Here is a 26,260-nt window from a genome sequence, read left to right as displayed (position 1 = left end):
ACCCTCCCCTCATCCAGCCCTGGCCGGCCCCACCTCCACCCTTATTCCTACCCTAGACTCACTCTGACCCCTAGTCCCTATCTTGACAATTCTCCATAATTCAGAGTTGACCCTTCACCCTACACCTCCCGCAGGCCCCGCCCCCCCTCGCTCCCCCCCTCCACCTCCTCTGACCTTAGGCTTGTCTCCACCTCACACCCCAGCTGCCCTATACCTAGAGGAAGAGGTCCTTTCTCACCTCTCTTCAGTCCTCACAATTAAGGGAACTACACAGCTAGTGACATGAAATGTCAAGTCAGAGAGAGTCCTACCTTGTGGATCCTGCCCAGACGGAAGGGGAGCTGAGCCAGAGCAGCTCCCAGACTCACCAGCAGAGGGCGCTGCCGCCCCACAGGGTCTGGTGTCGAGGCTGCTGCTCCCCGCGGATGGCGAGGGGTGTGGTGTCAGATAAAGGCTCTGGGTAGCAGCAGTCTTTTTCAAAGTGCCACGCATACTTCCGGTGGTGTGGGAGATATCTTTAGGTAGATGGTGCATGGAGAAACATTTTTAACGTGTATTTGTATTTATTTTATTTACATTTATAATATAAATATATTTGTATTTATTTTAACATCTATTAGATGTATTTATTATTTGTATTTATTTTAACATCTATTAGAAAAAATAGAGCCAGCCCATCAACACCGTGATTTCTGGAACACGGTTGCTCAGAATGGTGCTAAAATGGGATTCTCTACAGGTCTAATTTAAAGACAAATATGAAGTAACTACAAGCTCCGAAGGAACACAGGTATAGCAAAACTTGTGACTGTGGAAGTGGGGGACTTAATTTTGGGAAATACTGGGCTACCAGGGGCATTCGAGTGAGGATTAGAGCTAAGGTTAGGGCCCACGTTAGAACTGGAATAAGAGGGGGTGGGGTTAGGAGTTGGGGTGAAGCCTAAGGTTAAGATTTGGGGTTATATCAAATTTAGGGTCATATTTGGTCATTAAGGTTAGGAACTGAGTTAGGAATTTAATTAGGAATGGAGTTAGATAGGGAGTTCCCTGGTGGCCTAATGGTTAGGATTCAGTGCCATCACTGCTGTGGCCTGGGTTCAATCCCTGGTCGGGGAACTAACAGATCCTGCAAGCTTCGTGGCATGACCAAAATATATTTAAAAAAAAAAAAAAAAAGGAATGGAGTTAGAGTCACTCTTCAAGATACAGGTGTCACTTTAGCAACAGAAAAGTCCATGAAACTGTTGGCAGGAGCTTCTGAGGAGGACCCCCTAATACAGAGCCTCAAGCGTAGTCAGACCCTCCCCATCCTCTTCTAGAAGCATCCAGCAGGGGTTCCGCCCTAGCTCACTGAACCCTGGAGAGAGCACAATGACCCATCCCATCCAGGTGTGAAAGCCTCCTGGACCACCAGGTGAATAAAGCTCCCAGCTAACACGACTGAAAGATAACTACGTGCTGGACACTCTTTTCTCATTCAGCACAGCTAACCTCATTTAGTCTCCCCAGACACCCTGTGCGGTTACATCGTCATCCTTGTTCTGTCCAGGACGCGGGATGGGGGTTAGGGCAGGAAGGTGGGGTACCTTGCTCCAGGTCATTCAACTTGAATGTGGCAGAGTTGGGATTTGCCCCACAGGGAGACTGTGCCTACATTGGAGCCCTCTGTGGGCCACACTGCCCGATGCGTTGCCATGCATTTGGGGGGGTGGTTTTCCACCCTCTCCTTCCCGTGCCCTCCTGGTCTGTTGATCTCACATGATGCAGGGCCCAGCAAACTCACACCCCAACCTTCTGGTCCCAGTGTCCCAGAATTTGAACTTATCCTAATTCTATTTTTTTCTTTAAGGACTGTGCTTCTCCAACTTTTTTGCCCATTACTGCCCGCCTGAGGAGGCTTTTTAGACAAATTTTTTCCTAGTCATGACCCCCCCCCCCAATGAAATTTTAGTACTGTGATTAGGATTTTCTATATACAAGATTAGGTCATCTGCAAATAGAGATCATTTTGCTTCTTCCTTACACAGATGTACTGTATATCTGTTTATGTTCTGACCCTTTGGAGGGTCAGAAACCACTGGAATATCTAAGGTTGTTAGTGCCCTCTCCACCCTGGACCAATTTTCATCCTCTCTGGGGCAATGTCCCCATTGAGAATGCATGATTTAGGGTAAGAGCCTATCCCCAGTCATAATGCAAGCAAGAAGAGTCATGGTGGGTATTAGTCCCTCCATGGGGCTCAGTTCACAGGTCAGGGTGAGGTGAGAATAGGCTACAGGGAGCTGGGAGGGAACGTGGGCAGAGGTCTCTGAGGACATGCTTCCCCGGGGTGGCCTTGGTCCTGGACTCAGTCCCAGGCCCAGGTCCAGGATGAGCCTGGGGACAGGGAGGGACGGGGTCCGCACCAGCGCTTATTTTTGTCTCGGAAACCAGGTGTCAGCTCCAAACCTTTTGGACCTGAATGAAGCAAATGCCTGTGGGGACTCTACTGAGAGAAGGATCAAGAATTTCAACTGACTCCCCCTCTCGAAAAACAAAACAAAAAGTTTGAAAATCTCTACCCACTCCTACAAAATGCATTTGCTGCCCACACAGGGAGAAATTCCTTCATTCTTGGCTCAAGGAACTTCCTTAAACTCAGCCCAGAAGAATTCTTTAAAGACCAGCTGCCTGGACTTTGCTAAAGTCAGTTTATAAATATTATAAATATCCCAAAGTTGATAGCCAAGCAGATTACAAAAGCTAGCTAGCAAACCACAGAAATTTTCCAGAAAGTTATCCAGCCAAACCAGTGTGATGGGAAATATTGTGAAATCCGGTGTCGCTTGTCTGATCGTCTAAAACTGAGTTCTTTGTGCAGACCAAGTTCAGAGGGCCCGGGGGTAGAATTTACCCGAGGGCTGACACTCTCCTGGATTTCTACAGCCATAAAGCCCTGGCTTGACACCACAGTGGACTGATTCTAGAGTAAATCAGACCAACCAAAGAGGAGGCAGTGGGTGGGTGAGGCTGGGCCCACGGTGGTGGTGCCCTCGTTGAGTCTGCTTGGGGTGGGCAAGGATGCTGAGTAGTAGTTAGGACGTGGGCTTTGGAGGGACCTGGTTGAAATCCCAGCTCTGCTGTGTGACCTTGAACAAACTACTTAGCCTCTGTGGTCTCATAGGCAAACTGGGGGTGACAATACATACTTAGAAAATTGTGAAGATTAAATGAGATACATAAAGCACTAAAGTTAGGGCTTCCCTGGTGGCGCAGTGGTTGAGAGTCTGCCTGCCGTTGCAGGGGACACAGGTTCGTGCCCCGGTCCGGGAAGATCCCACATGCCGCAGAGCGGCTGTGCCCGTGAGCCATGGCCGCTGAGCCTGCGCGTCTGGAGCCTGTTGCTCCGCAACGGGAGAGGTCACAGCAGTGAGAGGCCCGCGTACCGCAAAAAAAAAAAAAAAAAAAAAAAAGGAGTCATTAAAGCACTAAAGTTTGTGAATTGGCAATCCTCAATAAAAAAAATAACTCTATACATCCAACGCCACAGAGGAGAAGGCATTTGCTGACTCCCGGAAAGCACTGCAGGCTTCTCCCCTCCTCTTCTCCCTCCCCTCCCTCCCTTCTGGTTCCAGTCCATTTAGGATTTGGGCAACTCTGTCCCTAAATCCTTCTCCTGGTGCCTCTGTCCCCATCTCTCCAAACCTCCTCCACTGTCTCCTCTACCCCGACGGAGTCACCCTACAGGCTGGAGGGATTTACGGTCCCCTCCCTCCTCAGCCCCGACCTGGGTACCAGACACAGCCATCTACAGGCAGGTCACTTTCTGGCAGCACCAACAAAGATGTGGGTTGAACAGAGGAGGTCCTGGGAGAAGCAAATAAACACATCAAGTTTCCAGCTGGGGCTGGAGATAAGGGCTGGGGGTGGGGGGTTGATGGGGAGACAGGCTGAGGTATCTCAGGCGCTGCACCGGTTCACCCTTCCCAGCCTGTCCATGCTGGTTTTGCAGGCGGCAGGAAAGCCTATTGGGGGAACTTCAAAGGGGACATTGCAGAGAACTGCGGGGGGTCGGGGGAGGCTGTCCCTCCTGGGGATGAATTTGTGTAGGGTTAGGCCTGATGAGGGAGAACGTGACAGATCTGAGCTACTGTCCCAGCTGAGGCAGTGGGGAGGGATTCTTAGCGCCAAGGCACGGAAGAGGAAACTGGAACCAAGAAGGGAGAGACGCTTTTCCGAAAGTCTCACAGGAAGTCAGTGGAAAAGCCCCCAACCCCTGATCTCCTGCTCTGGATCCCCTTACACTGAACTCTGCCTGGTTGTTACCAAGATGTGGCCATTAGAACTGGATTTGCTCGGGTGCAGATGGAAGGCACGTCTGCATCGGGCCAAGACCCACCCTAGGCGGGGCTCTCCTTCCTCCAAACCTCTGCCCCAGCTGGCAGCCTGGCTGGGGAGCAGCGTGTTGTGATTAGGGCTGCTCCAATCCGGGGCACAACCTCGTCCCTCCCAGACATGTGCATGGCTCTGCTTCTGGTGCCCACGAGCCCTGGAGGAGGACTGCAGCGGGCTAATACAAGAGACCTGAAGTAGGGGCACCCGTCCCACTCCAGGAACAGCTGCCCTCTGCCATTGGAGAGGCCACAACTCCAGAGAGTCTCAAGGGCTTCCTAACCAGCAAGGTCAGCGATGGCCACTGAGCTCAGCTTGCCTTTGACCAGACTGCCCTGGGGAGGGCAACTCAGAGAAGTTGAGTGCTGGGGGCATTTCCCGGCCCTACCTGCTCTGTGACCTCCCTCTTGGCCTGTCTTCTCTCCAATAAAGCAGAGGAGTAGGGAGAGAAGACCTCCAGGCCCTGAGCTCTGATGTTCTGCAACTCTGGACAACTCCCTGTCTGTCCTTTGTCTAAGACAAGTGTAGGTTTCAGAGAGTCCTTCCGGCTTTGGCCCCAGGTGACCTGATGGAGGAGATGGAGGCTGTCCAAGGGACGCTAGCCTTTCAGAAGCCCCAAGGTTCACGCACACAGCATGTCTGAACATGTTGGGAGATGCGGGAGTCTGTAAGCTCTCTTAGGGCAGAGACATTCTCTGCCTGGTTCACAGCGGCACCCAGGCCGATCAACATGGGTTGGGGGGGGTTGGGGGGGTGGTACTGAATTACTATTTGTGGAATGAATGGCGTAGCAGACCTGTTTCTGCATGCCCATCCCTCTGCTTCTGTGTGCTTTACTTCTGACAGCTCATACCTGTGACTTTCTTCCGAGGCCTGTCCTTCAGCTACTGGAACTGACTGCCTACAGGCACAGAGAGAGGGAAATGCCTGGAAGTTTCCATCCCCGAGGGCAGCCCCTAGCGAATGTCCGGTTGCTGTGCGTCTGCGGAAGCCAAGCTTCCCTACCCAAATCAGGGCAAACTGAGGTGTGATTACGCCTAGAGCTTCCTGGGGTCAGGCGGAGACTGCCTGAAATCACACCCTGGCTTGGCCTCCTCCCCTTCCGTGGCTTCCCTTTTCCCTTGCTGGTTTCTGCTAAAGCATTTCCTTAATAGATCACTGGTGGGTGAATCCTCGTCTCAGCTCTGCTTCTGGGAAACCACATCCAAAAACAAATGAAAAGCCTGGTGACAGCAAGAGACTGAAGATATCCAGGAGGAAATTCAATTTAGTCCATGCCGCCATGTGCCCCCATGGGCTTTGATGGGGACAGTGGATGCAGAGACCTTGGGTGACCCTCCAAGAGCTCTGAGTCTGAGGGATGGAGGAGGAGATTCCCGGGCCCTGCCCTTGTGGGCTCTGCTGGGGACCACGCTGGGCTGCGGGGAGGGAGTCTCTGACTACATATTTATTATGGCCTCTGTCCATGTCCTCTGATGGTACCAGGCAATGGACAGTCGAGGGCCCCAGAACAGAGAGGAGTGGCCTCAACCGCTGGAAGAGTTGTGTCTCCCTTCTGCATCACGCCCCCCCCCCCCATACCCCACCCCAGCAGCCAGGGAGCTCCTGGCAGCTTTGGCCTTTCTTCCTGGGCCTACACACCAGGCTCCTGAAACATTCATTGGTCAGATTTAATCTCTAATCACATCACCTGCTCTGCCCCCCGTCCCCCTACTATGTGAAGGAAGTGTTTTGTAGCAGGACTCCCCCTACCCACAGAGTTGTGCGTAGCAGTTTGGGGAAGGGGGTGGTTAGCTCCTGGGCCCAGGTGTGCTGACGGTCTCAAGAGATGAGGCAGGCTGCAGTGTGGTGGGGAAAACAAAGAAACTGCCCAGGGGCATGAGGAGGAGGGTAAGCGGTGATCCCCAGACTTTCTGAAGACCTCCTCCTGCAGGAAGCCCTGGCAGACGCTCCCTAGAGGCCCCAATTCAACCTGCAAACCTGCTTCTCAAGCCACAGCGCCCCAGGACAGCAGCCTGGAAGGGCCCCAGAGCACATCTAGCCCATTCTTCTACCTTCGCAATGGTAGAGACTTAGAATGAGAGAGGCCAAGGGGTTGCTTAAGATCACGCAGCAGATTTGTGAAGCTGGTACCTTTGTGCTGTCTCTGCATTCTTCATAAGACCAGTAGAATTCTTCCTCTTGTTTTCCACCTCGACAGTAACGTGCCTCTCTCCTCTGCCATGGGACCCGGTGACATGTTCAGGATGCGAAGTCATGTAGGAACATCTTTGAATTCAGAAAAGTCTCCTGTTCATAAATATCCAACTAACGACTGAAACTTCCACTGCTCCCAAAATAGCTTTGGATCCCGGCACAGGCATTTCGAAGAACAGATTTTTATCCTTTCAAGAATTCTATGAAAGCAGAGAATCGCTTGTATGTCTACCCAAAAGAGCTCCCTGATCCTGGTCACACACTGAGCCCTGACCCTCGTCACGGACTGTGGCCGTAGACTGGTCTAACTTCCAGGTAAGGGGGTATCTACCACAGTTCATTATAATTATGTCACTCTCAATTCATTTTGATAGAATGTTAGATTCCTCTGATCCTGAAATTCCCCAACCTCTATTTCAAGGGGATTTCTTTCTTGTAGTGAATCTTGGGATTGACTCTTCAACATCCATTTCAGGGCTAGATGATTACTCTAAGCCAATCAATTCCATCCCCTTTGCCAGTGATTGGCTCAAAGATGGGGAGTCCTAAGCCAATATGTATCAAGAAGACCTCAGGAGAGGTGATGGCTTCTGGAAAGGGAATCGAGTCTCTCTCTTCCACTAATCTGCTACTGATAAGCATGTTACTCCAACTGCTGCTGAAGCCCTCCAATGACACTGAGGGACATGAGTCTCAAGTTGAAGCCCTGTTAAAGGAGAGGAGAGAGACAGAAAGAACCCGAGCCTGCCGATGTCATTGAGCTACTCAATCAACCAGCCCTGAAGCCGCCAGCCTGGTTTCCTGCTTGTGAGATGATACACTTAATAGTTTAAAACACTGAGATAGGAATTTTGTTATCTGCAGATGGAAGCATCATAAATAATTCCCTGACCTCCCTTCCCCTGCTTCCCCCTGCCATGGAGGGGCTGGCTGCCCAGGACTCCCACTCTGGGGGAACCAGTCCTGCCTGGGCTGGGTAGAATAGCTAAGCACGTTGCCCAGGCAGGAGTGTTGCCTCTTCCAGGCAGGAGTTCCCCATCTTTGGTGAGACAAGCACAGAGCCAGATAATTACATGAGATGCCACTGGAAGAGCTGTCATTAATTTTGATGGCAATAAAGAGCCTTGCCAGAAAGTTAAGCTCATTTCATGAAAGCACTGGGAGGAAGGTCATGAACTGGATCCCAGCTTATTAATAATGTCGAGCTTCATTTGAACCATTCAGGAAATTCCTCCCAGTTGCCTCCAGCAAACTGCCACAGGTTGCTACTCTCCTTAGAAATCAACAGTCTTCCCATATGCAGATGTGGATTTTTCTGTATTTCCCTAGAAAATAATTAAAGTTACAGAACCCAATAAATACTTCAACAGATTGCGGTTTTAATTAAAAACCTTTCTCCAAGCCTGCACCTGCAGGTCTCTCTTCCCAAAGAGGCACACTGGTGACAGCTGCAAACGTCAGAATCTGGGTTTAAGTATCTGAGACTAGAGATCTTTACAAATAATAATAGCAATTCTGATTTTTTACCTATGCCATGGTGTGTGGGAGGTGTAGGGGGGCGTGAAGAGAGATATTTGGGGGAAGGGCCAAGGTCTTTCCCCCTACTGGGGAAGAAGGACGCAAGCGTGTAGGAGCACGTTCTGCAGAACATCTCATCATACCTGTAGCCAATGCTGCAAGGTAATAATGATGGCTAATTCTAGCTATTGTTGAAAAAAATAAAAGCTCATTTCTGAGCACTACCTAAGCACCAGGTACTAGGTGCTTTGCATGCATTGACTCATTTAATCCTCAAGCAACCCAATAAAATGGGTATTCTTATTTATACCCCTTCCCCACCCCCAGGCACAGAGAGGTTAAGTAACTTGGCCAAGGTCACACAGTGAGTACATGGTGGAGCCTCATGCTAGAACCTTCCCTCTTAACCACTATGTAGCATGTGTATGAGGGAAAGGAGAGATGGAAGTTGGCAGGGGTTGGGGGGGTGTTTATAAACGGGGACTCCAGAAGCTGAAAGGTGGGAAGCTGTGTGTTTAGGAGATTCTGGTTGGAGGGCAGGTGGGAAGGGTCTGCTGAGTAGGCTGCTATGCTGGGGATCTGTGATGCCCTTCTGGGTCCTGGCTTTCTTACTCTCAGGGGCTCTCTCTCATTCATTAAATCACCCACCTGGCACGTTAAATACAAGGGCATGTACAGCTCTGAGTGCAGGTGCAACTGAATCGTCTGCACAGTGTTACATGTCCTAAACCTTTAATCAAACATCTATTACTTCCAACTTTGCAGTTTTCTATTCCCCTCTTAGAGACTGAAAAAGATTTTCTTTTTCAGATCTCGGGCATTTTATAAATCCCTGGCAAAGTCAGAAGACTTAAGGACTGGCTTCTAGGCCTGGGTACTGGACTCAAAGAGAAAGCACTCACGCCACACAGGGAAGGGTGGGGAGGAGTACAGGACGGTTTCGTCCCAGGAGAACTAAACTTACTGGCTTGCTCAACGAGCATCCAGAAGGTGCCTACTGTGCCCTGGGCGTTGAAAACACAATGGGGTGTGAAGCCGGGGCTGTGCCTGTGTTGGGCAGGGGTGAGGAGGCTGCAGATTCCTGGGACACACGCTGGGTGGGCATGGAAAGGAAAGCTTCGGTGCCTTGGTTTAGCGTCTCCCACTTCGGAGGTTTGCGCCACAGGATGCAGAGCCGGGAGCAGTGCACGCCTGGGTCCCGGGCTCAAGCCGCCCATCGTCGGGGCCCAGGGTACCCCAGCCATTGCCCCGCGCCTCTCCGCGCCTCTGAGCCCGGCAGGCGGTTTCCAGCAGGGGGAGCGCGCGAACCAGGCCTGGGCCCGAGACTTTGAATAGACAGAACCCGGGTAGCTGGTGCCGGGATCCGGGGGGGTTTAACCCGCCCTACTCTCGGGACCGTGCGGGTCGGCAAGGTCGAAGTTAGAGGTCCAGAAAAAGCTGCCCAGAGCTCCAGCTCTCCGCCCGGGGTGTATCTAGGGTCGGCACCCCAGCCTGGTCAAAAAGCCTTAGCCCGGATTCTGTAGATTCCAAATATGGGCCCTCCACGCTGGTGTCTTGGAACCTCATATCCCTCCTCTTCCCTACTTCCACACACCTAATTAGGTGTCTGTTTCTTTAACCATCAAAGGCTTGGGCGGCGGTGGGGGTGCTATCTTCGTTCCCGGTTCCCCAGCCCTTCAGTAACTGTACCATTATCAACATTACAGACATTAGAGGCCCCTGCGCGCCCGGCGGCGCCAGTCGAGATGCTCTCAGTCTTCTAGCTGAGCTCGGAGGCTGATCCTGGAGTCGTACCTCCCATCCCAGACCTCGGCGGATTCTGCCCGGGGCGACTCGGGGTCTAGCCCTGCTAGGGCGGGCACTGACCTCTTCAGGGTCCAAGGCGGGGGTAAGGGTTGTCTTTCCCCCAGGGCAGGCTTGGGGAACAAAAGCGCTTGCTGGAGAGTGGGCGGGAGCTGCGGGGGTCCGCGGGAGTCGGCGCACTCGCCTGGGTGACCACTGCGCCCTTAGTCGCCCTCCAGGCGCCTGACGCCGTGTCTCCCTGCAGAATTCCCCTGGCTTCTGCATCCCCGGCAAAAGAGCAAGGAAAGTGGGTCTTTCTTGGCTCTCGGGCCCCAAAGGTTCCCAGGACTCGGGCGGATGGGGTCCCCGTGGTCCGGGAAGTTCTCCACTGAGAGTGAGCGAGCTCATTTTTCCTTCCATTCCCCAGCCTCTGTCTTCCAGTCCTTCAACCCTTCCAAGTTATCCCCTGCTTGCCTCCCTGTACGCCTCCTAGCCGAAAGCAAAGAGAACCCCCCAACACACAAAATAAAGAGAGGTGAAAAATGGGTGGAGGGTCCACAAGTCGCGCGCCTCCGTGCCTGAACCTCGGTCACTGCCTTTACGCCAGGCTCCCCTCCCCCCGCCAGGGAAAGTCTCCAGGACCCTATACAGGACCCTATTCTCTAACCTCGCTGCTGGGTCCCCGGCTCCCCAGATCCCTCTTCCTCGGCAAAGGCTCCTCGAATTGCCCTTCAGGATTACCAAGACGCGTGGCCAACACACCCAGGACGCCCCCCTTGCTCCGCAGACAAAAGAGTCTGTGCCGGGCCAGCCGGCCGCGCCATTCCCCCGCCCAGTCAGGCCCAAACCGCCCGGGACCAGCTCTCGTTGCCCCCACCGCACGGTCAAGATCCTCTTACTCCTCCTCCCTCCTCGAAGACACCTTCCCCCTCAGGGCGCCCCCGCGCCCCTCCCCCGGGGCGTCTGTGGGAACTACAAGCACAGGCAGGTGGAATGAAGTTCTGGGTTCTGAATTCTGGGTTGAGCGAGATGCGCTGGTCCCAGATGGTTGGGCTGCCTGTAGCGACCGCAGGAACAGAAGAGAGGGAAGGATGCGAAGTGTGTGTGCGCCAGTCTGTTCATATTTAATTTATAAAGGCTCCTCAGAACCCCGATCGGGTGGTCTCTTTAGAGGCAGAGCTCCTCACCCGTCTCTCTCCCCCACCTCCCCAGCTCATTAAAATGCTCAACACTGAAATCGGAAGATTGATCTCAGAGGCCCCAAACCGACCCACCTCCAGAGACCGCCACGGCCCGAGTGAGGGCTGGGGGGACACGTGCGCCCGGAGCGCCCAGTGTCTATGGAAAAAACGGGGAAGGCAGGCGCTCTGCGTGTTTCCCGAAGCCTGCACCCCTTTTCCGATTCTGGTCAGCAACTCTGTCTCCAGGGCTGCCATGGGCACTGAGGGGGAACAGAAATCGTGTTTTATACAAATGCCTCGACATCCCTGGGCTTCCACTTCTTTGTCGCCAAAAGAAATATCGGGGTTTCGCCAGAGACAGGAAGCAAGAGTCCGGAACAGCAAATATTCGAGTCTGCTGAGGCCCGTTGTTGTGTGAGGGTGTGAAACATTGGGGAGGTATCGGGCCGCAGAGGCTTTGCGGGATAGTGTGTGGGGTTGATGGTGTGTTTGCTCGTTAGACCGTGAAGATGATGGCGGGGGCGGAGGAGGGAGAGAGATGCTCAAGCCTGAAGTCTCCAACCCACGGTGCTCAAAAGGAGCAGACGTTTTGTAACCATCCCTTTCCATACCGCCGCCTGCTGCAGCCCCGGAGCCCCATTCGCCCCTAGATGGCAAGTCCTGAGGGCGAGGCGCTTGGCTGCGTCCGGGCCGGCTTCCTGGGAGCGGAGGCTGGTACCAACGCGCCCTGCCCCACCCAGCGGTGCGCACGGGCCCTCGAGCTGGGCGGTGGGCTTCCAGCGCTGGTTTAGCCACAAAAGGCAAGACGTACAGATTCGACCTGAGGAGGCTGGGCAGGGGAGCGCCCAGTAGGGCGGTGCGTTCTAGTCTTCAGGTTGGACTGGCAAGAGGTGAGGTGGGAGCTGGGGAAACCAGGGCTCGTAATTGCCCAGAGCCAGGCAAAAATAGCAGGGAGGGTGAGGCGCTCTGCTAACACTATCAATTATGCATCGTGTTGAACGTGGCTTCGGGGAGGAGGCGGCTAGCAGCGGGGGTGCGGGAAGGAAGAGTCCGCGCGACCCCTGCGGCGCGCAGCTCACCCGGTCCCGCGCGAGGACTCTCTGCGCCACCGCCTGCCTTTGCAAAAAGAGTTTTAAGGCAAAGACACGCTTTCCCCCTTCAGGCGTGAGCTCTTCCTTCCCCCAAATTCCTTAAAGATGGTTTGTCTCACGTGTTGCGGGGCGTAAAAGAGGCTCGCATTCAATTAAGCAGCAAAGCTAACGGGCTCTGGCGGGACCCGCGCGTGAGGGTGAGTGCGCATGAATGTGTGTGCGTGCAGGAGGGGGGAATGCTGAGCGTCCCGGGTGAAGGTGTGCCTTTGAAAATGTGTGTGAACGTAGCGAGATCTCAACACATTGATGCGATTATTACATGATGATGGGTAATTCTAACATATGAAGAGCGACTGTGTGGAGGGTGCGAGGGTCTGTGTCTGTGCCAACGCGTTTGAATGGGGAGGGAGTCTTGTGATTAGGGATAGTGACAATGTCTGCAGATGTGTAAATGGGGGGGGGGGACGAGGGTTATGGGAGTGTGGTGAACTGGAAAGAGCCAAGCCGGGGTGCTGGGCGTGGGGGCGCCCCTTTGTGACCAACGTCTCTTGGCCAGGGGAAGTCTCTATGGCTTTAACAAATGTAGATGATGCGGGAGGTGGGAGAGGCTGTGCGCGTCCCTGCTGAGCCCGGGAGCGCGCAAGGACTCTTCAATCTGCAGCCAGTGAGAGGTGGGGGGAACAGAGGCGAAAGGAAAAACTGAAGTGGGACCTCAGGGCCAGAGGAGTCCACAACTTACCTGTCCCTTTCTCTGCCTCTCCCCCATCTTCCCCACAGTCGCAGCAACAGATGTGGGAAGCGCCCTTAAGCTGTCGTCCTGGCTCCGCGACCTCAAGTCTGGAGAAGGGGTTGCAGCCCGAGGGCAGCGCGCGGAGAGTCGGCGAGCAGCGGGTAAGCAGCGGAGACCACCCCGTAACGCTGACCCAGATGGGGGTAAATCCCGTCCAGGGCGCCAGACCCTGCCGGCTCTCTCTAGGCTAGACCGGGGAGAAGAGGGGAGGGGCCTTCCCTCCGGAGCGAGAGGGAGTGGGGAACGCGGGTTCCAAAGACCAGAGGGTGGGAGGGGCTCTGCCGAACCTGCCAGGAGCCCTAAGTGGGAGCGGAGAATCTGTTTTTAAGTGCGTTTGTATGACTGCGGATACGAATCTTTTATTGGGGGGGGGGGATTTGTCCTCAGGCATTGTGGGCTGCAGAAAAGAGGCAGAATCTTGAACCTTCTACTTGATTAGCTAGTGGCAGCCCCCTTGACCCATCGGCTAGGGACTCCCCTGCCCCCATGGGAGCCGTCTGGGAAAATGCAGAGGGGGGAGCAAGAATCTTTAGTGACCTCCCTCCATTGCTCTTGGTCCCAGCTCGGAGGACCTCCTTCCTCAGAAGGAAGGTTGATCGAGGGGCCCTGATGGTTTTCCCCTCCTAGGAGTTGCAGCCCAGGGCAGGCGGCTTCAGTTGCGGCCGAAAAGGGACCTGACTAGTCCCCCGGTCACAAGCCTCTTGCCACCTGCAGCAAGTTCTCAGCATTTGCTGATCCACTGGGATTTCAGTCTGAGAGGGCTGTGTACAGGCGCAAGTGCTCGCCTGTGTCCCTCTGTGTGGGTTGGTCTGTGTGAGGACTTGTGCCCTGGTGTCTGTCAATTCTCACAATGAACAGGAAAGCACTTTGCCCCGTGGTGGAGAACGCTGGACAAATGCTCTGTTCAGTTGAGAGAACAATGAGGTCTCCAGATATATTGTGTCTGTGTCTGGGTGCCTTTGTGTTTGTATGTCTAGGAAATGTGTTGTGAACCCCTAAGCCCCTGCAGAAGTTGTTGGTTTGATGGCAGGTGCCTGGGCGTGTGTTTGTATTGTTGTGCGCTTGTATGGGCGTGTATGGGCGTGTGTGGGCGAGTGCCGTGCCATGGGACAAAGAGTTCAAGGGAAGACAGGCGGTCACGGACAAAAATACCCTTTCTATGTATCCCTTTCACTGAGTTAAACGAAGGTTTAGAAACATAGTCAGGGCTCGATGCAAAGCCCAGGGCAGACCTGCTAGCGGCCCACTCTGTGGAGAGCTCAGCCCCAGGCTGATGGGATAGGTAGAGAAAAAAGAGCAAGATACGAGGCGGCTAGAAAAGGAAGTCAGGGCCCTGAGAGGGAGCAAGCATTGAATCCCAATACTTTTACTGAGCTCCAACTCGTGCCTAAGAGAGGCTCCTGGGCACAGAGGAGAAAGTTACCGCAGCCCTGGAACCTGCCCTAGACGGGTTTACGGAGGAGGCAGATGGATAGGGAAGGGAACCTGGGGCTCAGTGAGTCACCTTCTCCTCTCTTCCCCCGGCTTCCACCTGCAGGATCCGCGATGGTGCCCTTGAGGGCCCTGTGGCTGGCTTGGGCGCTGCTAGGAGTGGCCAGAGCGTGCCCAGAGCCGTGCGCCTGTGTGGACAAGTACGCGCACCAATTCGCTGACTGCGCCTACAAGGAGCTGCACGAGGTGCCGGAAGGACTACCGGCCAACGTGACCACGCTTAGTCTGTCGGCGAACAAAATCACTGTGCTGCGGCGTGGGGCCTTCGCCGACGTCACGCAGGTCACGTCTCTGTGGCTGGCGCACAATGAGGTGCGCACCGTGGAGCTGGGCTCGCTGGCGGTGCTGAGCCAGCTCAAGAACCTCGACCTGAGCCACAACCTCATATCCAGCTTCCCATGGAGCGACCTGCGTAACCTGAGCGCTCTACAACTACTCAAGATGAACCACAACCGCTTGGGCTCATTGCCCCGGGACGCACTCGGTGCACTGCCCGACCTGCGCTCCCTACGCATCAACAACAACCGGCTTCGTACACTGGCTCCTGGCACCTTCGATGCGCTAAGCGCGCTGTCACATCTGCAACTCTATCACAACCCCTTCCACTGCGGTTGCAGCCTTGTGTGGCTACAGGCCTGGGCGGCGAGCACCCGGGTCTCGTTACCAGAGCCCGACTCCATCGCGTGCGCCTCTCCTCCTGCTCTGCAGGGGGTGCCGGTGCACCGCCTGCCCGCCCTGTCCTGTGCACCTCCCAGTGTGCATCTGAGTGTTGAGCCGCCGCCTGAGGCGCCGGGCAGCCCTCTGCGCTCCGGCCTAACGCTCATGCTACACTGCGTCGCCGAAGGACACCCCACGCCCCGCCTGCAATGGCAGCTTCAGATTCCGGGGGGCACCGTAGTGTTAGTGCCGCCGATCCTGAGCGGGGAGGACGACGGGGACGGAGGGGAAGACGGTGAGGAGGAAGGAGATGGGGACGGGCCAACGCAGACAGAGGCTCCAACCCCGACTCCAGCACCCGCTTGGCCCGCGCCCCCAGCTACCCCGCGCTTCCTGGCCCTTACAAACGGCTCCCTGTTGGTGCCCCTCCTGAGTGCCAAGGAGGCAGGCATCTACACATGCCGTGCGCACAACGAGCTGGGTGCCAACTCCACGTCAGTTCGCGTGGCAGTGGCAGCTGCAGGGCCCCCAAAGCACGCTCCTGGCTCAGGGGGAGACCCTGATGGGCAGGCTCCAACCTCTGAGCGTAAGTCCACAGCCAAAACCCGGGGCAACAGTGTCCTACCTTCCAAGCCCGAGGGCAAAATCAAAAGCCAAGGCCTGGGCCGGGTTAGCGTCCTCGGGGAGACACAGGCGGGGCCGGAGGGGGACGAGGAGGCAGGTGAGGGTGAAGAGGCGGAAGACCAGGTCTCTGCTGACCCGGTGGAGGAGCAGCGCTGTGGCCACGGGGACCCCTCGCGGTACGTGTCCAACCACGCGTTCAACCAGAGCGCCGAGCTCAAGCCGCATGTCTTTGAGCTGGGCGTCATTGCGCTGGACGTGGCGGAGCGCGAGGCGCGGGTGCAACTGACGCCACTGGCGGCAAGATGGGGCCCTGGGCCCGGCGGGGCTGCGGGAGCAGGGCGGCCCGGACGGCGGCCATTGCGCCTGCTCTATCTGTGCCCGGCGGGGGGCGGCGCAGCCGTGCAGTGGTCGCGTGTAGAGGAGGGCGTCAACGCCTACTGGTTCCGTGGCCTGCGGCCCGGCACCAACTACTCCGTGTGCCTGGCGTTGGCAGGCGAGGCCTGCCACGTGCAAGTGGTGTTCGCCACCAAGAAAGAGTTGCCCTCACTGCTGGTTATCGTGGCGGTGAGCGTGTTCCTCCTGGTGCTGGCCACCGTGCCCCTGCTGGGCGCCGCCTGCTGCCATCTGCTGGCCAAACACCCGGGCAAGCCCTACCGTCTTATCCTGAGGCCGCAGGCCCCGGATCCCATGGAGAAGCGCATCGCCGCCGATTTCGACCCGCGTGCCTCCTACCTCGAATCCGAGAAAAGCTACCCTGCAGGCGGCGAGGCGGGCGGCGAGGAGCCAGAGGAGACCCCCGGGGAGGGCCTTGACGAAGAAGCAGAGCAGGGCGACCCAGGTGGGGACCTGCAGAGGGAGGAGAGCCTGGCGGCCTGCTCGCTGGCGGAATGCCAGTCCAAGGCCAACCAAGAGGAGTTCGAGGCGGGCTCCGAGTACAGTGATCGGCTGCCCCTGGGTGCCGAAGCGGTCAACATCGCCCAGGAGATTAACGGCAACTACAGGCAGACAGCGGGCTGAACCCCCAGCCCGTCTGGCAGCCCATTCCCATCCCCCACCTTGGGTGCCTGGGAGCAGAAGCCTTGGGCTGGCAGGATTTATGACCCCCAACTTTCACTTACTCCACCCCCTTACCACCCCCTAACCTTGACTACTGGGGACTTCTAGTGGGGAGTGGGACGATTTTACCAGTCCCATCCACGACGGTCATTGTCCTCGAGGGCTGAATTCCCCTCCATGGCGAGCACAGTTCCCCGCTCCTCCCTCCCTGTGTAAGACACCACCCGCTGACCGTGAGGCGAAATCCAAGCCTCTCCGTTCCCACTGCAATTATCTGCGAAATCCGCCCCGAGCCCGCTCCACAGTGGGCTCGGAAACCAGAGGAAATGGGAGAAGACTTTGGAAACATCCGATGGGCATGCTGTGGCTCGGGGGTCAGCCCGGGTCCCCCAGATGTCCTTAGCGTGGAGCGCTACGGGGTCCCGCCTCAACCCCTACTCCGCCCTTTCCGGGGTGCACATCCCAGAAGCCAGGATTCTGTGGCAACTCCCCAGTTTTTAGTTTCAAAGCCCCCTTATGACTGGGAACCAAACGCTTCTGTCCCCCGTCCCCCACTCCGCTTCTGACCAGCTGGAGCCGAGCCGGGTGCCTGCGGCGCCTTTCAGCTCCGCGCTCCGATGTTCATATTTTCGTTGTTTTCAAAGACAGTGACACTCCGGATCTGGTGCTAACACTCCCTTGCTAGCCTCTGGGAAAACTGGGTGTGTGTGTGTCTGGGGATGGGGGGGATCCGTCTTCTCTCGCCCTCTCTCCTAACTTAAAGCGCCGCAAAACCACGCGCCCTGTTTCCGCGGAGGGTGCGGCCTTGGTCCCGGGCCAATTTCGTTGTAGGTGAGTCGGGAATTTCTGGAGACTCGACAGCTCCGCTTCCGCTGCTGCATGCGGCCCAGACCTCAGCTCGAGAAGCACCAGGGGCGCCGGAAGCCAACCCCGGCCTCCTGGACCGGGTCTCTGGTGAGGGGCGAGTGTCTCGGTTCGCACAAAGCCTGCGCGTGACCGGGCGGCGGGATCCGGATGGAGAAAAGGCCCTCGGTCCTCGCGCCCCCCCCCGCCCCGCCCCTCCTTCCGCGAGAATAGTAACATTTGCGCGGCTGTAGTCCTAGACGAGCGTGCTCTGTAGGAGAAAAGTCTGTGTCCTGTAAAAGTGTGTCAAGGGTAGTGTAGGGAGGCGGGCGGGAGGGAGGGCGGGGAGAGGGAACCGGCGCGACGACTCGGGCGCTGGTCTTTTTTCTTTCTTGCAGAAAAGCCTAAGGGTTGGGGTGGGGGGTTTGGGGCATCGGGACCAGCCCTGTCCGTGAAGCGCAGCACAAGTGCGGCCCGGGGCAGAATAGCCCCCTGGAGTCCGCACCCTTTTCTAAAGGCGTCTGTATGTAAACAGTCAATAAAACAATCGATTTGAACTGGCCTTGGTGACTCTTTGTCGGGGGACAGGGGGAGGAAGCCTGGAGGATGCAGGAGGAAACAGCAGAAGGAAGGAGCCCATAGGATCCTCCCGTTGGGATCCTTTGTGTGATTTTTTGTTTGACTGGCTTGTGATTTTTACCAGGTGTTTGCACCTGGTGCCTGCTCTTGGTGCCTCCAGCTCCGGAATGGAGGGGGGAAACCAGGTGGGATGGGGGAGGCTGGAAGTGAGTGGGGGAGGGCTTGCAGAGAGAGAGGGGTGTCTCTCTGCAGACTGAACGCGGGGAGCTCCAGAGTGTGTGTGTGTGAGTGCGTGCGAGTGCACAGTCCTCCTTGGGTTGACACTGCCACTGTGATGGGGCGTGGCTGTGCGTGTGAGGACTGCCTAGTTTCTGTGTCTGAACACCATCTTTGGTTCTCTGAAGATGCATAGGGGCAAGACTCGTGCACAAAAGATGTCACAAGTAACACAGATTACAGAGCAGGCAAATGAGGGAGAGCAGCAAAGGGGGAAATCGGCAAGGTTGATTCCACAGAACAAGCTGACGCTTTTAACCCAGGAGCCATGCGTGTGTGTGCGTGTGTGTGCGTGTGGTTGTGTGTGTGTGTGTGTGTTGGGGGATTATGGTCAGTGAGTGATGCATGGACACCTGGCAGGGCATGTGCCTGTTGGTGTGGGCTGAGGTGGGTGCACAGGTACCATCAGGGTTGGAAGCACACTGGTTTAATAGTCCTAGAAATGGGGCTTCTTGGGTGGGGAACAGGATAGACAGAGAGATCCAAAGTGGATGCTCCAGCCTACAGTGCTGGGGTTGGGCCGGTTGTATTTCAGCTGAATCCCCCCAGGGGATGGGGAGCAGCCAGGAAGAGTGGTGGAAGAGGAAAGGAATAGAAATGAGGGGGTCAGGTGAAGAGTCCATCTCTGCTCTCTTTTCTTCCTGCTTCTAATCTCTTGTCATCCCTCACCCTCTCTGTGGGTAGCAGGTCTTCCTAACTGGACCAGGCCAGTCTGGGGACCAGGCCCAGGTCCAGACACCCAGCATCCTGTCCTAGCTTGTCTCCTGGCAGAGGCAGTAGCTGGGACATTTCCCAGGGCCAGAGCTCAGGTTCTCTTCCCAGACCAGCAAAGCTGTCTCTGAGAAAAATTCCCCTCTGAGGACCACAGCCCAAGCCCCACCACTGCAGCCCACACCACTGTCAGGGACATAGCTCAGAAATATCTTTTAGGAAGAGGGCTGCTTTGTTCTATCTGCAAATGCTGCCTTTGAGCAGGGGGCAGGGACTGGCCCAATTCCTGTGGTTCAGGAAGCCACCCACACAGTTGCATTTGGGCACAGGCCTGGCTGGGCTGGTGAGTGCTTACCAATGTCCGTCCCACCCAATCCTCTCCTCATGGGAGGAGGGGGTAGAGGGAAGCCCTCCTTCTTGTTCCCCCCTGTCCTAAGGATTGAGAGCCCTCCTGGAGACCCCCTAGGATCCTGAGTGCCCCCAAGGGATTGTGCAGAGTTGTGGAGAGTTCTGCCCCTTCTTTGTCCCAGGCCAAGCTTTCTAATGAACACATCACTGCTCTGCTCGGCCTCATGCTGCCTGGACGAAGCCAGGCCCAAAGACTTGGCCCATAGGACAGGAATGGGTGGGTGCTGGAGGCTGAGGACCATGGTGCTGTGACACTCTGCCGACTGCCCACTGAGATACCAGCCCTCTCAGGAACTCTGTATCTTCTGTCCGAATGTTTGGCTCAAGAACAGAACGGTCCCCAGCCTCTGGCCTTCCTTCTTGTCTCCTTTTACATTTTATTCTTTCATTTCCTCCCCTTCTCGCCTCTCTGTTCTCTTTTTTTCTGCCTCTCCTTTTTTTCTTCCTCAAGGAATCTTATAAAATCCCAGGGTTGGAAGGGACACTGAATACTTACTAATTCAACTACCCACTTGAGGTTTAATTCTTTTCTACACAGTCCCCATCAGGTGGTTGTGCAACTTCAGTTTATATTTATCCAGACATGGGGACTCACTATTCACTCCCTCCCGCCAAGGAATCAGTTGTTGAGCAGTTTAAAATGTGTTTCCTCACTTCCACCCCCCAGGCCTGATGTTGCAATTGGCACATGCTCTGTGAGAACCTGCAGAGGTGTGGAGATGTGATCCCCACCTCCATCCCTCACTTCAGGGCTCCAAAGCTTTTCTTTCAATGCATATATTTGAGCCTCTGCTATATGCTTCAGGTGCTGCGCTAGCTAACTCTCTCCAGTATATTTTGTCATAAAACTTATGTGGATGGGAATGGAGTCTAAATGGGTTGAAGACAGAGAGAGAGACAGAGAGAGAGAATCTGAGTGTGTATGAGGGGACCTGGAAAATGGTCAGAGAATGCAATATGACAGCAGTAGCCTTGGAACTCAGAGCAATTTGTCAGGAGCAGTAATTCTTTGAGCTACAGAAACCAGATGCCCAGGATGTGGCCTTGAATCAGATTGGAAAACTGTCTGCAGAAAGGTGATTTGAAAGGAGTCCTCCCCAGCAAGTGTCTCCTAAAAATCAGCTGGAATGAGAATCATCTTGAAGATCATTTGAGAAAGTCCATTAATAAAAGGACAAAGGGAGGCAGGGCTTCTTCGAGGAAGAAGCAGCTGGTGTAGGGTCCTCTGCTTCCTGATCTTGTGTCCGGAATGCAGCCCTGCCCACGACACCTTAATAACAACCACAACTAAAGCTAACATCTCTGAAGCTTACTTGGGTCAGTAAATGTTTGGACTGCTATTCCCTGGTTGTGATGCTAATCTTGGTTTTCCTTCCGGGATATCAGAATGATGCATTTTGATACACAGAGGAAAGGGAGGTAGCATCTTGCTACCACTGCCTTGCTCCAGGTTTGTCAATATCAGAGCCCCAGTTATGAGACACTCCACAGGGAAAGAGGAACCTTCTGTCTGCACAACAGGAGGCATCATCTGCAGAGGAAGAACCATGACTGCAAGAGCACTGAGCAAAAGAAACTGGGAGACCTTGTTCTTTTAGGGATTTGATGCATTTTCTCCTGAAAAAGCCAAGCCCCAAGAAAGGCCCCAAGTAGAGACCATAAATTGCCAAGTCTGACCTGACAAATACCTTTACCTTGTAAATCTCCAACATAAAGATATTGAGAAGAGAAATTCTGGAAAATTGAGGATGGAGCAAGCAGAGCCACTTCAGTTGTAATGTGTCAATTAATTGATTGCATTTACAACATTCCCACCCATGCATATGTGTTCAATGACAAGATTTTGCCTTATGACTCAATAGAGAATAACGTTATATTGAAAATGAAAGATCTACTGTGACTGGCATATAAAAGAGATTGAATTATAAAATGTCTTACAATATTAGTGTTTGTTTCAAAATACGACCAGTATTCCTCATGAGACTTGATATGGATTTAAAAAAAAAAAAAAGAAAAGAGCCATCCAAGGACCCCATGATGGGAAGACTTGTTGGGTTAAATTAGTTGGAAAGATTTTGTATCATCCGTTGGTTGAATAAGTAATTTAGGTAATTTGAAGATGGTATGATTTTTTAAATTGTGGTAATTGCATATGCTTTGTCTGGACATGTGAATGTAAGTTCAATAATTAGTTTAAGCCCGCATGGAATAAGGAGAATAAAAGTGTTTATATTTTTTATCAACTGTTTACTACTTAAACATTTCCCCTCGTGTATTAGGAGTTAATTTGGTTTTGGCAAATTAGATGCATTTTCTCTTAGCAACACTCGAGCAAACTGGTCCTTAAATTGAGTCTAAAAGCCATTCAAGGCATCCAACCATTTGAGAGAAAAACTGCCACAATCATAGAGCTCAGATAGGAACTTCATAAGAATTGGTCAGTGGTGAAATGGGGAAAGAATGGGAATGGAGAATTAATTAAGAACACTTTGTAATAAAAGTGGCCTATCATGTATTAAGACGGGCTAAAAATGCTACTGGTCACCAAATGTTAATAAAAATATTAACCAGGGCTTCCCTGGTGGCGCAGTGATTGAGAGTCTGCCTGCCGATGCAGGGGACACGGGTTCGTGCCCCGGTCCGGGAGGATCCCACATCCCGCGGAGCGGCTGGGCCCGTGAGCCATGGCCGCTGAGCCTGCGCGTCCGGAGCCCGTGCTCCACAACGGGAGAGGCCACAACAGTGAGAGGCCCGCGTACCACAAAAAAAAAAAAAAAAAAAAATTAACCAAATAATACCAATAGTAGCTAACATTTATTGAACTGTTACCATATTTAAGACACATACTATGGAACTTATAAGCATTATTTTATTAATCCTTAAAATAATCCTGTGAGGTGATACTATTATTTCTACTTACAGGCAAAGAGACCAAAGAGCAAAGAGGGTTAGTCATTTGCTGAAGGTCACACAGCTGTGATTTGCAGGGTTGAGGTTTGTACTTTGGTTATCTGACTCCAACATCAGAGCGCTTAGACACCAAGCCAAACTCCCTCCCAATACTTATATAAATCAGTTTCAGCGAGGGATGATGTATTTTACATAGTATTGCTAAATTTGCTGCTAATTATGGAGTTTGTCTAGAAAAAGGGTTTCTCTTGCTGTCTCTCTCATTTCTCAAAATAGCTTCCCCCCAATTATAAAAGTTATGCATGACTAACTGTAAATGGTTATAGCCACTTTGGGAAAATTTTGACAGTATACTAAAGGTAAAGATACATATAGCTTGTGATTCAGCAATTTCTCTCTTGGGCATATACCCAATAGAAATGAACGCTTAGGTCCACCAAAGACAAACGAGTCTTTTGGTGGACACAAGTAGAAGAATGTTCACAGTGGCTTTATTTGTAATAGCCCCAGATTAGAAATAACCCACTATTTACCAAGAGTAGATTTGGGGGTGGGGAGTGGAAACTGTGGTATATTCATTCATACAATGGAATACCACACAACCACAAAAAAAAACCACGAAAAAGAACAAAGCTACAACTACATACGATGGCATGGATGTCATAATGTTGAGTGAAAGAAGAATATGCAATGCATGATCTCATTTACATGAAGTTCAAATACGGGTCAAACTAATTTTTGGTGAAAGAAGTCAGAATAGTATTGGAAGGCACTGACTAGGAGTGGGAACCACCAAAGGAGTGTTCTGAGGTGCAAGGAATGTTTCATATCTGGATCTAGGTGGTGGTTTGTCAAAATTCATCAAGCTACAAACTTAAAATTTGTGCACTTTATTGTATGTTATACCTCGATATTTTTTTCTTTTTTTTTTTTTTTGTGGTACGCGGGCCTCTCACTGTTGTGGCCTCTCCCGTTGCAGAGCACAGGCTCTGGACGCGCAGGCTCAGCGGCCATGGCTCACAGGCCCAGCCGCTCCACAGCATAGGGGATCTTCCCGGATCGGGGCACAAACCCGTGTCCCCTGCATCGGCAGGCAGACTGTCAACCACTGCACCACCAGGGGAGCCCTATACCTCGATTTTTAAAAGTGGAAAAATAACCCTTGGAAATAAAGCAACAAAGTCATACGTCATTATAGAGCCACAGTGTCCAATACAGCAGCCACTAGCCACATGTGGTTATTTAGATTTAAATTTTACTTAGTTAAAATGAAATGAAATGAAAATTTTGGTTCCTCAGTCACACTAGCCACATTTCAAGTACTCAGTAGCCACACATGGCTAGCGGCTACTGTATATTGGACAGCAGAGAGATAGAACATTTCCATCATCACAGAAAGTTCTATTGGTAGTGTTTCAATAGAAAATTGAAAAATACAGAAGTATATAGAAAAATAGCATTATTTATAGTACCCCATCGAACGAAAACCATCCAGTCTCATTCTGAAAGAATTTTTATGAAATTAAAGTGACAAATTAAGTGACATATGAATGCATTCTTGCCCTAAATTAAATGCTGATTAACTGAAACCCCCTGACCACTACCCACAATCTCAGAGCTCTCCCCAGTGATAACCACTCTTACTGGGGTAGCATGTATCTTTTCAGACCTTTTTTGCATGTATTTGTAAACATGTATGTATCTGTATGGAAATATAAGCAGTGTCATTAACACAACCCCAGCTCAGGGAGCTTCCATCTCATTCAGTTCAGTTTCCCCCAGTGCTTGTGAAGGGTGTTACCTCCACTATCCACACCCCACCAGGGGTCTAGGGCTCTACTCCCCTCCATCTTGAGCTACTGTGGTCCCAGGGTTTTGTAAGAACAAATGTCACCTGGGGCAAGTCAGACAGGGGACCAAGCACAGTCTCAGTGCAGAGGTGCTCCCAGGAGAGGGAGCTAGCCTGTGGCCCAGGGCCAGCCTGACTGATGGTGGTGCTTGCTAGGGTGAAATCTGGGAGGTCTGCAGGCAGGACTCAGCTTCCACTGGGGCCTCGTACAAAGGTCTTTTGCTGCTTTCACACCACAGTGGAGCACGGAACTCTTTTTTGAGGCTGCCCAGGATCCTGTTGGTACCAACAACATACTTTTCTCTCTGAGCAGCACAGCAGGGACTCGTGGCACAGGCTTCCTCGGAATCAGACCAATACAACTCTCGGTGTTTACATTTTGAGTTCCATTCTTAATTCATTAATTTTAAAACTTTCTCCATTTTAATATATTTTAATTGTTCATTTCAATGTATGCATTTATAGCTATTAATGACCCCCTAAGTGCCACTTTAACAACATCTCCCAATTTTTGATAGAGAGTGTTTGCGTTGTCATTTAGTTTTAAATATTTTCTTTCCATGAGATTTGTTCCTTGACTCATGAATTATTTAGACATGTGCTTTTAAATTTCCAAATGTATGTATTTTTCCCCACCACTTTTGTTTTTGATGCTAATAGTTGTATTATATTCAGAGAATAAGGACTGTATGATGTTGGTTATTTGATTATTAAAACTTGCTCTGGGGCTTCCCTGGTGGCGCAGTGGTTGAGAGTCCGCCTGCCGATGCAGGGGACATGGGTTCGTGCCCCGGTCCGGGAAGATCCCACATGCCACGGAGCGGCTGGGCCCGTGAGTCATGGCCGCTGAGCCTGAGCGTCCGGAGCCTGTGCTCCACAACGGGAGAGGCCACAACAGTGAGAGAGGCCCGCGTACCGCAAAAAAAAAAAAAAAAAACTTGCTCTGAGGAATAGTATGTAGTTAATTTTTGTAAATGTTTATATATATTTGAAAAGAATGTTTACTATTGAATTGTTGGGTTCATGATTATATGTTCATTAGATCAAGTGTTTTAATTTTATTGTTTACATCTTCTATTTCCTCACCAGTTTTTTGGTTTGCTTGTCCTATTAATTTCTGAGAAAGATGTATTAAAATCTCCTTATATGATTGTGGCTTTATGTATTTTTCCTTGTATTTTGCTCATTTCACATTGTGTATTTTTGAGGCATGTCAGAAGATGTATTCTTTTTCCGTTAGATTTTTATTGAAGTATAACATGCATACAGAAATGTATTTTCACAAAGAGAAAGCATGTATACCAGCACTCACATCAACAAAAAGAAAATTATTAGCACCTAGCAGCCTTCCCATGTTCTATTCCAGTCACTCCCCTTCCCCCTCTATCCTAACTTCTAACAACATAGATTAGTCTTGCCTGCATTTATAGTGTCTGTGAGATTGATTCATCCACATCATTGCATATATTCATTCTCACTGTTGTATAGTATTCCATCATGTGAATATACCACAATTCATTTATTCGTACTACTGTTGATGGACATTTATGCAACAACTTGGGGCTATTAGAAATAATGCTGTTATATATACACACTACTATATATAACATAGATAATCAACAAAGACCTACTGTATAGCACAGGGAACTCTGCTTAATATTCTATAATAACCTTTATGGGAAAAGAATCTAAAAAAGAATGGATATATGTATATATATAACTGAATCTCTTTGCTGTACACCTGAAACTGACAGAATGTTGTAAATCAACTGTACTCCAATAAATTAAAAGAAATTAATATGAATAAACTTTTTGAGAGTTGGTTTAGTTTTGTAAAAAAAAAAAAAAGAAAAAGAAAGAAAGAAAACAAAAGAAATAGTGCTGTTATAAACATTCCTGTATATATCTTTGGAGAATTTGTACATTT

At 52.1% G+C, this 26,260-nt stretch overlaps 1 protein-coding gene across 2 annotated transcripts; it reads left to right on the top strand.

Moving 5' to 3' along the window:
- Positions 1-11,822: 11,822 nt before the first annotated feature.
- On the top strand, positions 11,823-17,922 carry ISLR2 (immunoglobulin superfamily containing leucine rich repeat 2). 2 transcript variants are annotated; one of them, XM_060003691.1, is made up of 3 exons: positions 11,823-11,938; positions 12,917-13,030; positions 14,467-17,922. In XM_060003691.1, exon 3 carries the CDS (start codon positions 14,475-14,477, stop codon positions 16,716-16,718), a length of 2,244 nt encoding a protein of 747 aa, XP_059859674.1. In that variant the 5' UTR covers positions 11,823-11,938; positions 12,917-13,030; positions 14,467-14,474; the 3' UTR covers positions 16,719-17,922. The 2 variants fall into 2 exon arrangements, with proteins under 2 accessions (XP_059859674.1, XP_059859673.1); XM_060003690.1 differs by lacking the exon at positions 11,823-11,938 and adding an exon at positions 12,321-12,336.
- The last annotated feature ends 8,338 nt before the right edge of the window (positions 17,923-26,260 follow it).

Source organism: Delphinus delphis, chromosome 2 (assembly GCF_949987515.2).
Source record: "Delphinus delphis chromosome 2, mDelDel1.2, whole genome shotgun sequence".
Lineage (NCBI taxonomy): Eukaryota > Metazoa > Chordata > Mammalia > Artiodactyla > Delphinidae > Delphinus > Delphinus delphis.
This window is presented reverse-complemented; position numbering and strand designations above follow the sequence as displayed.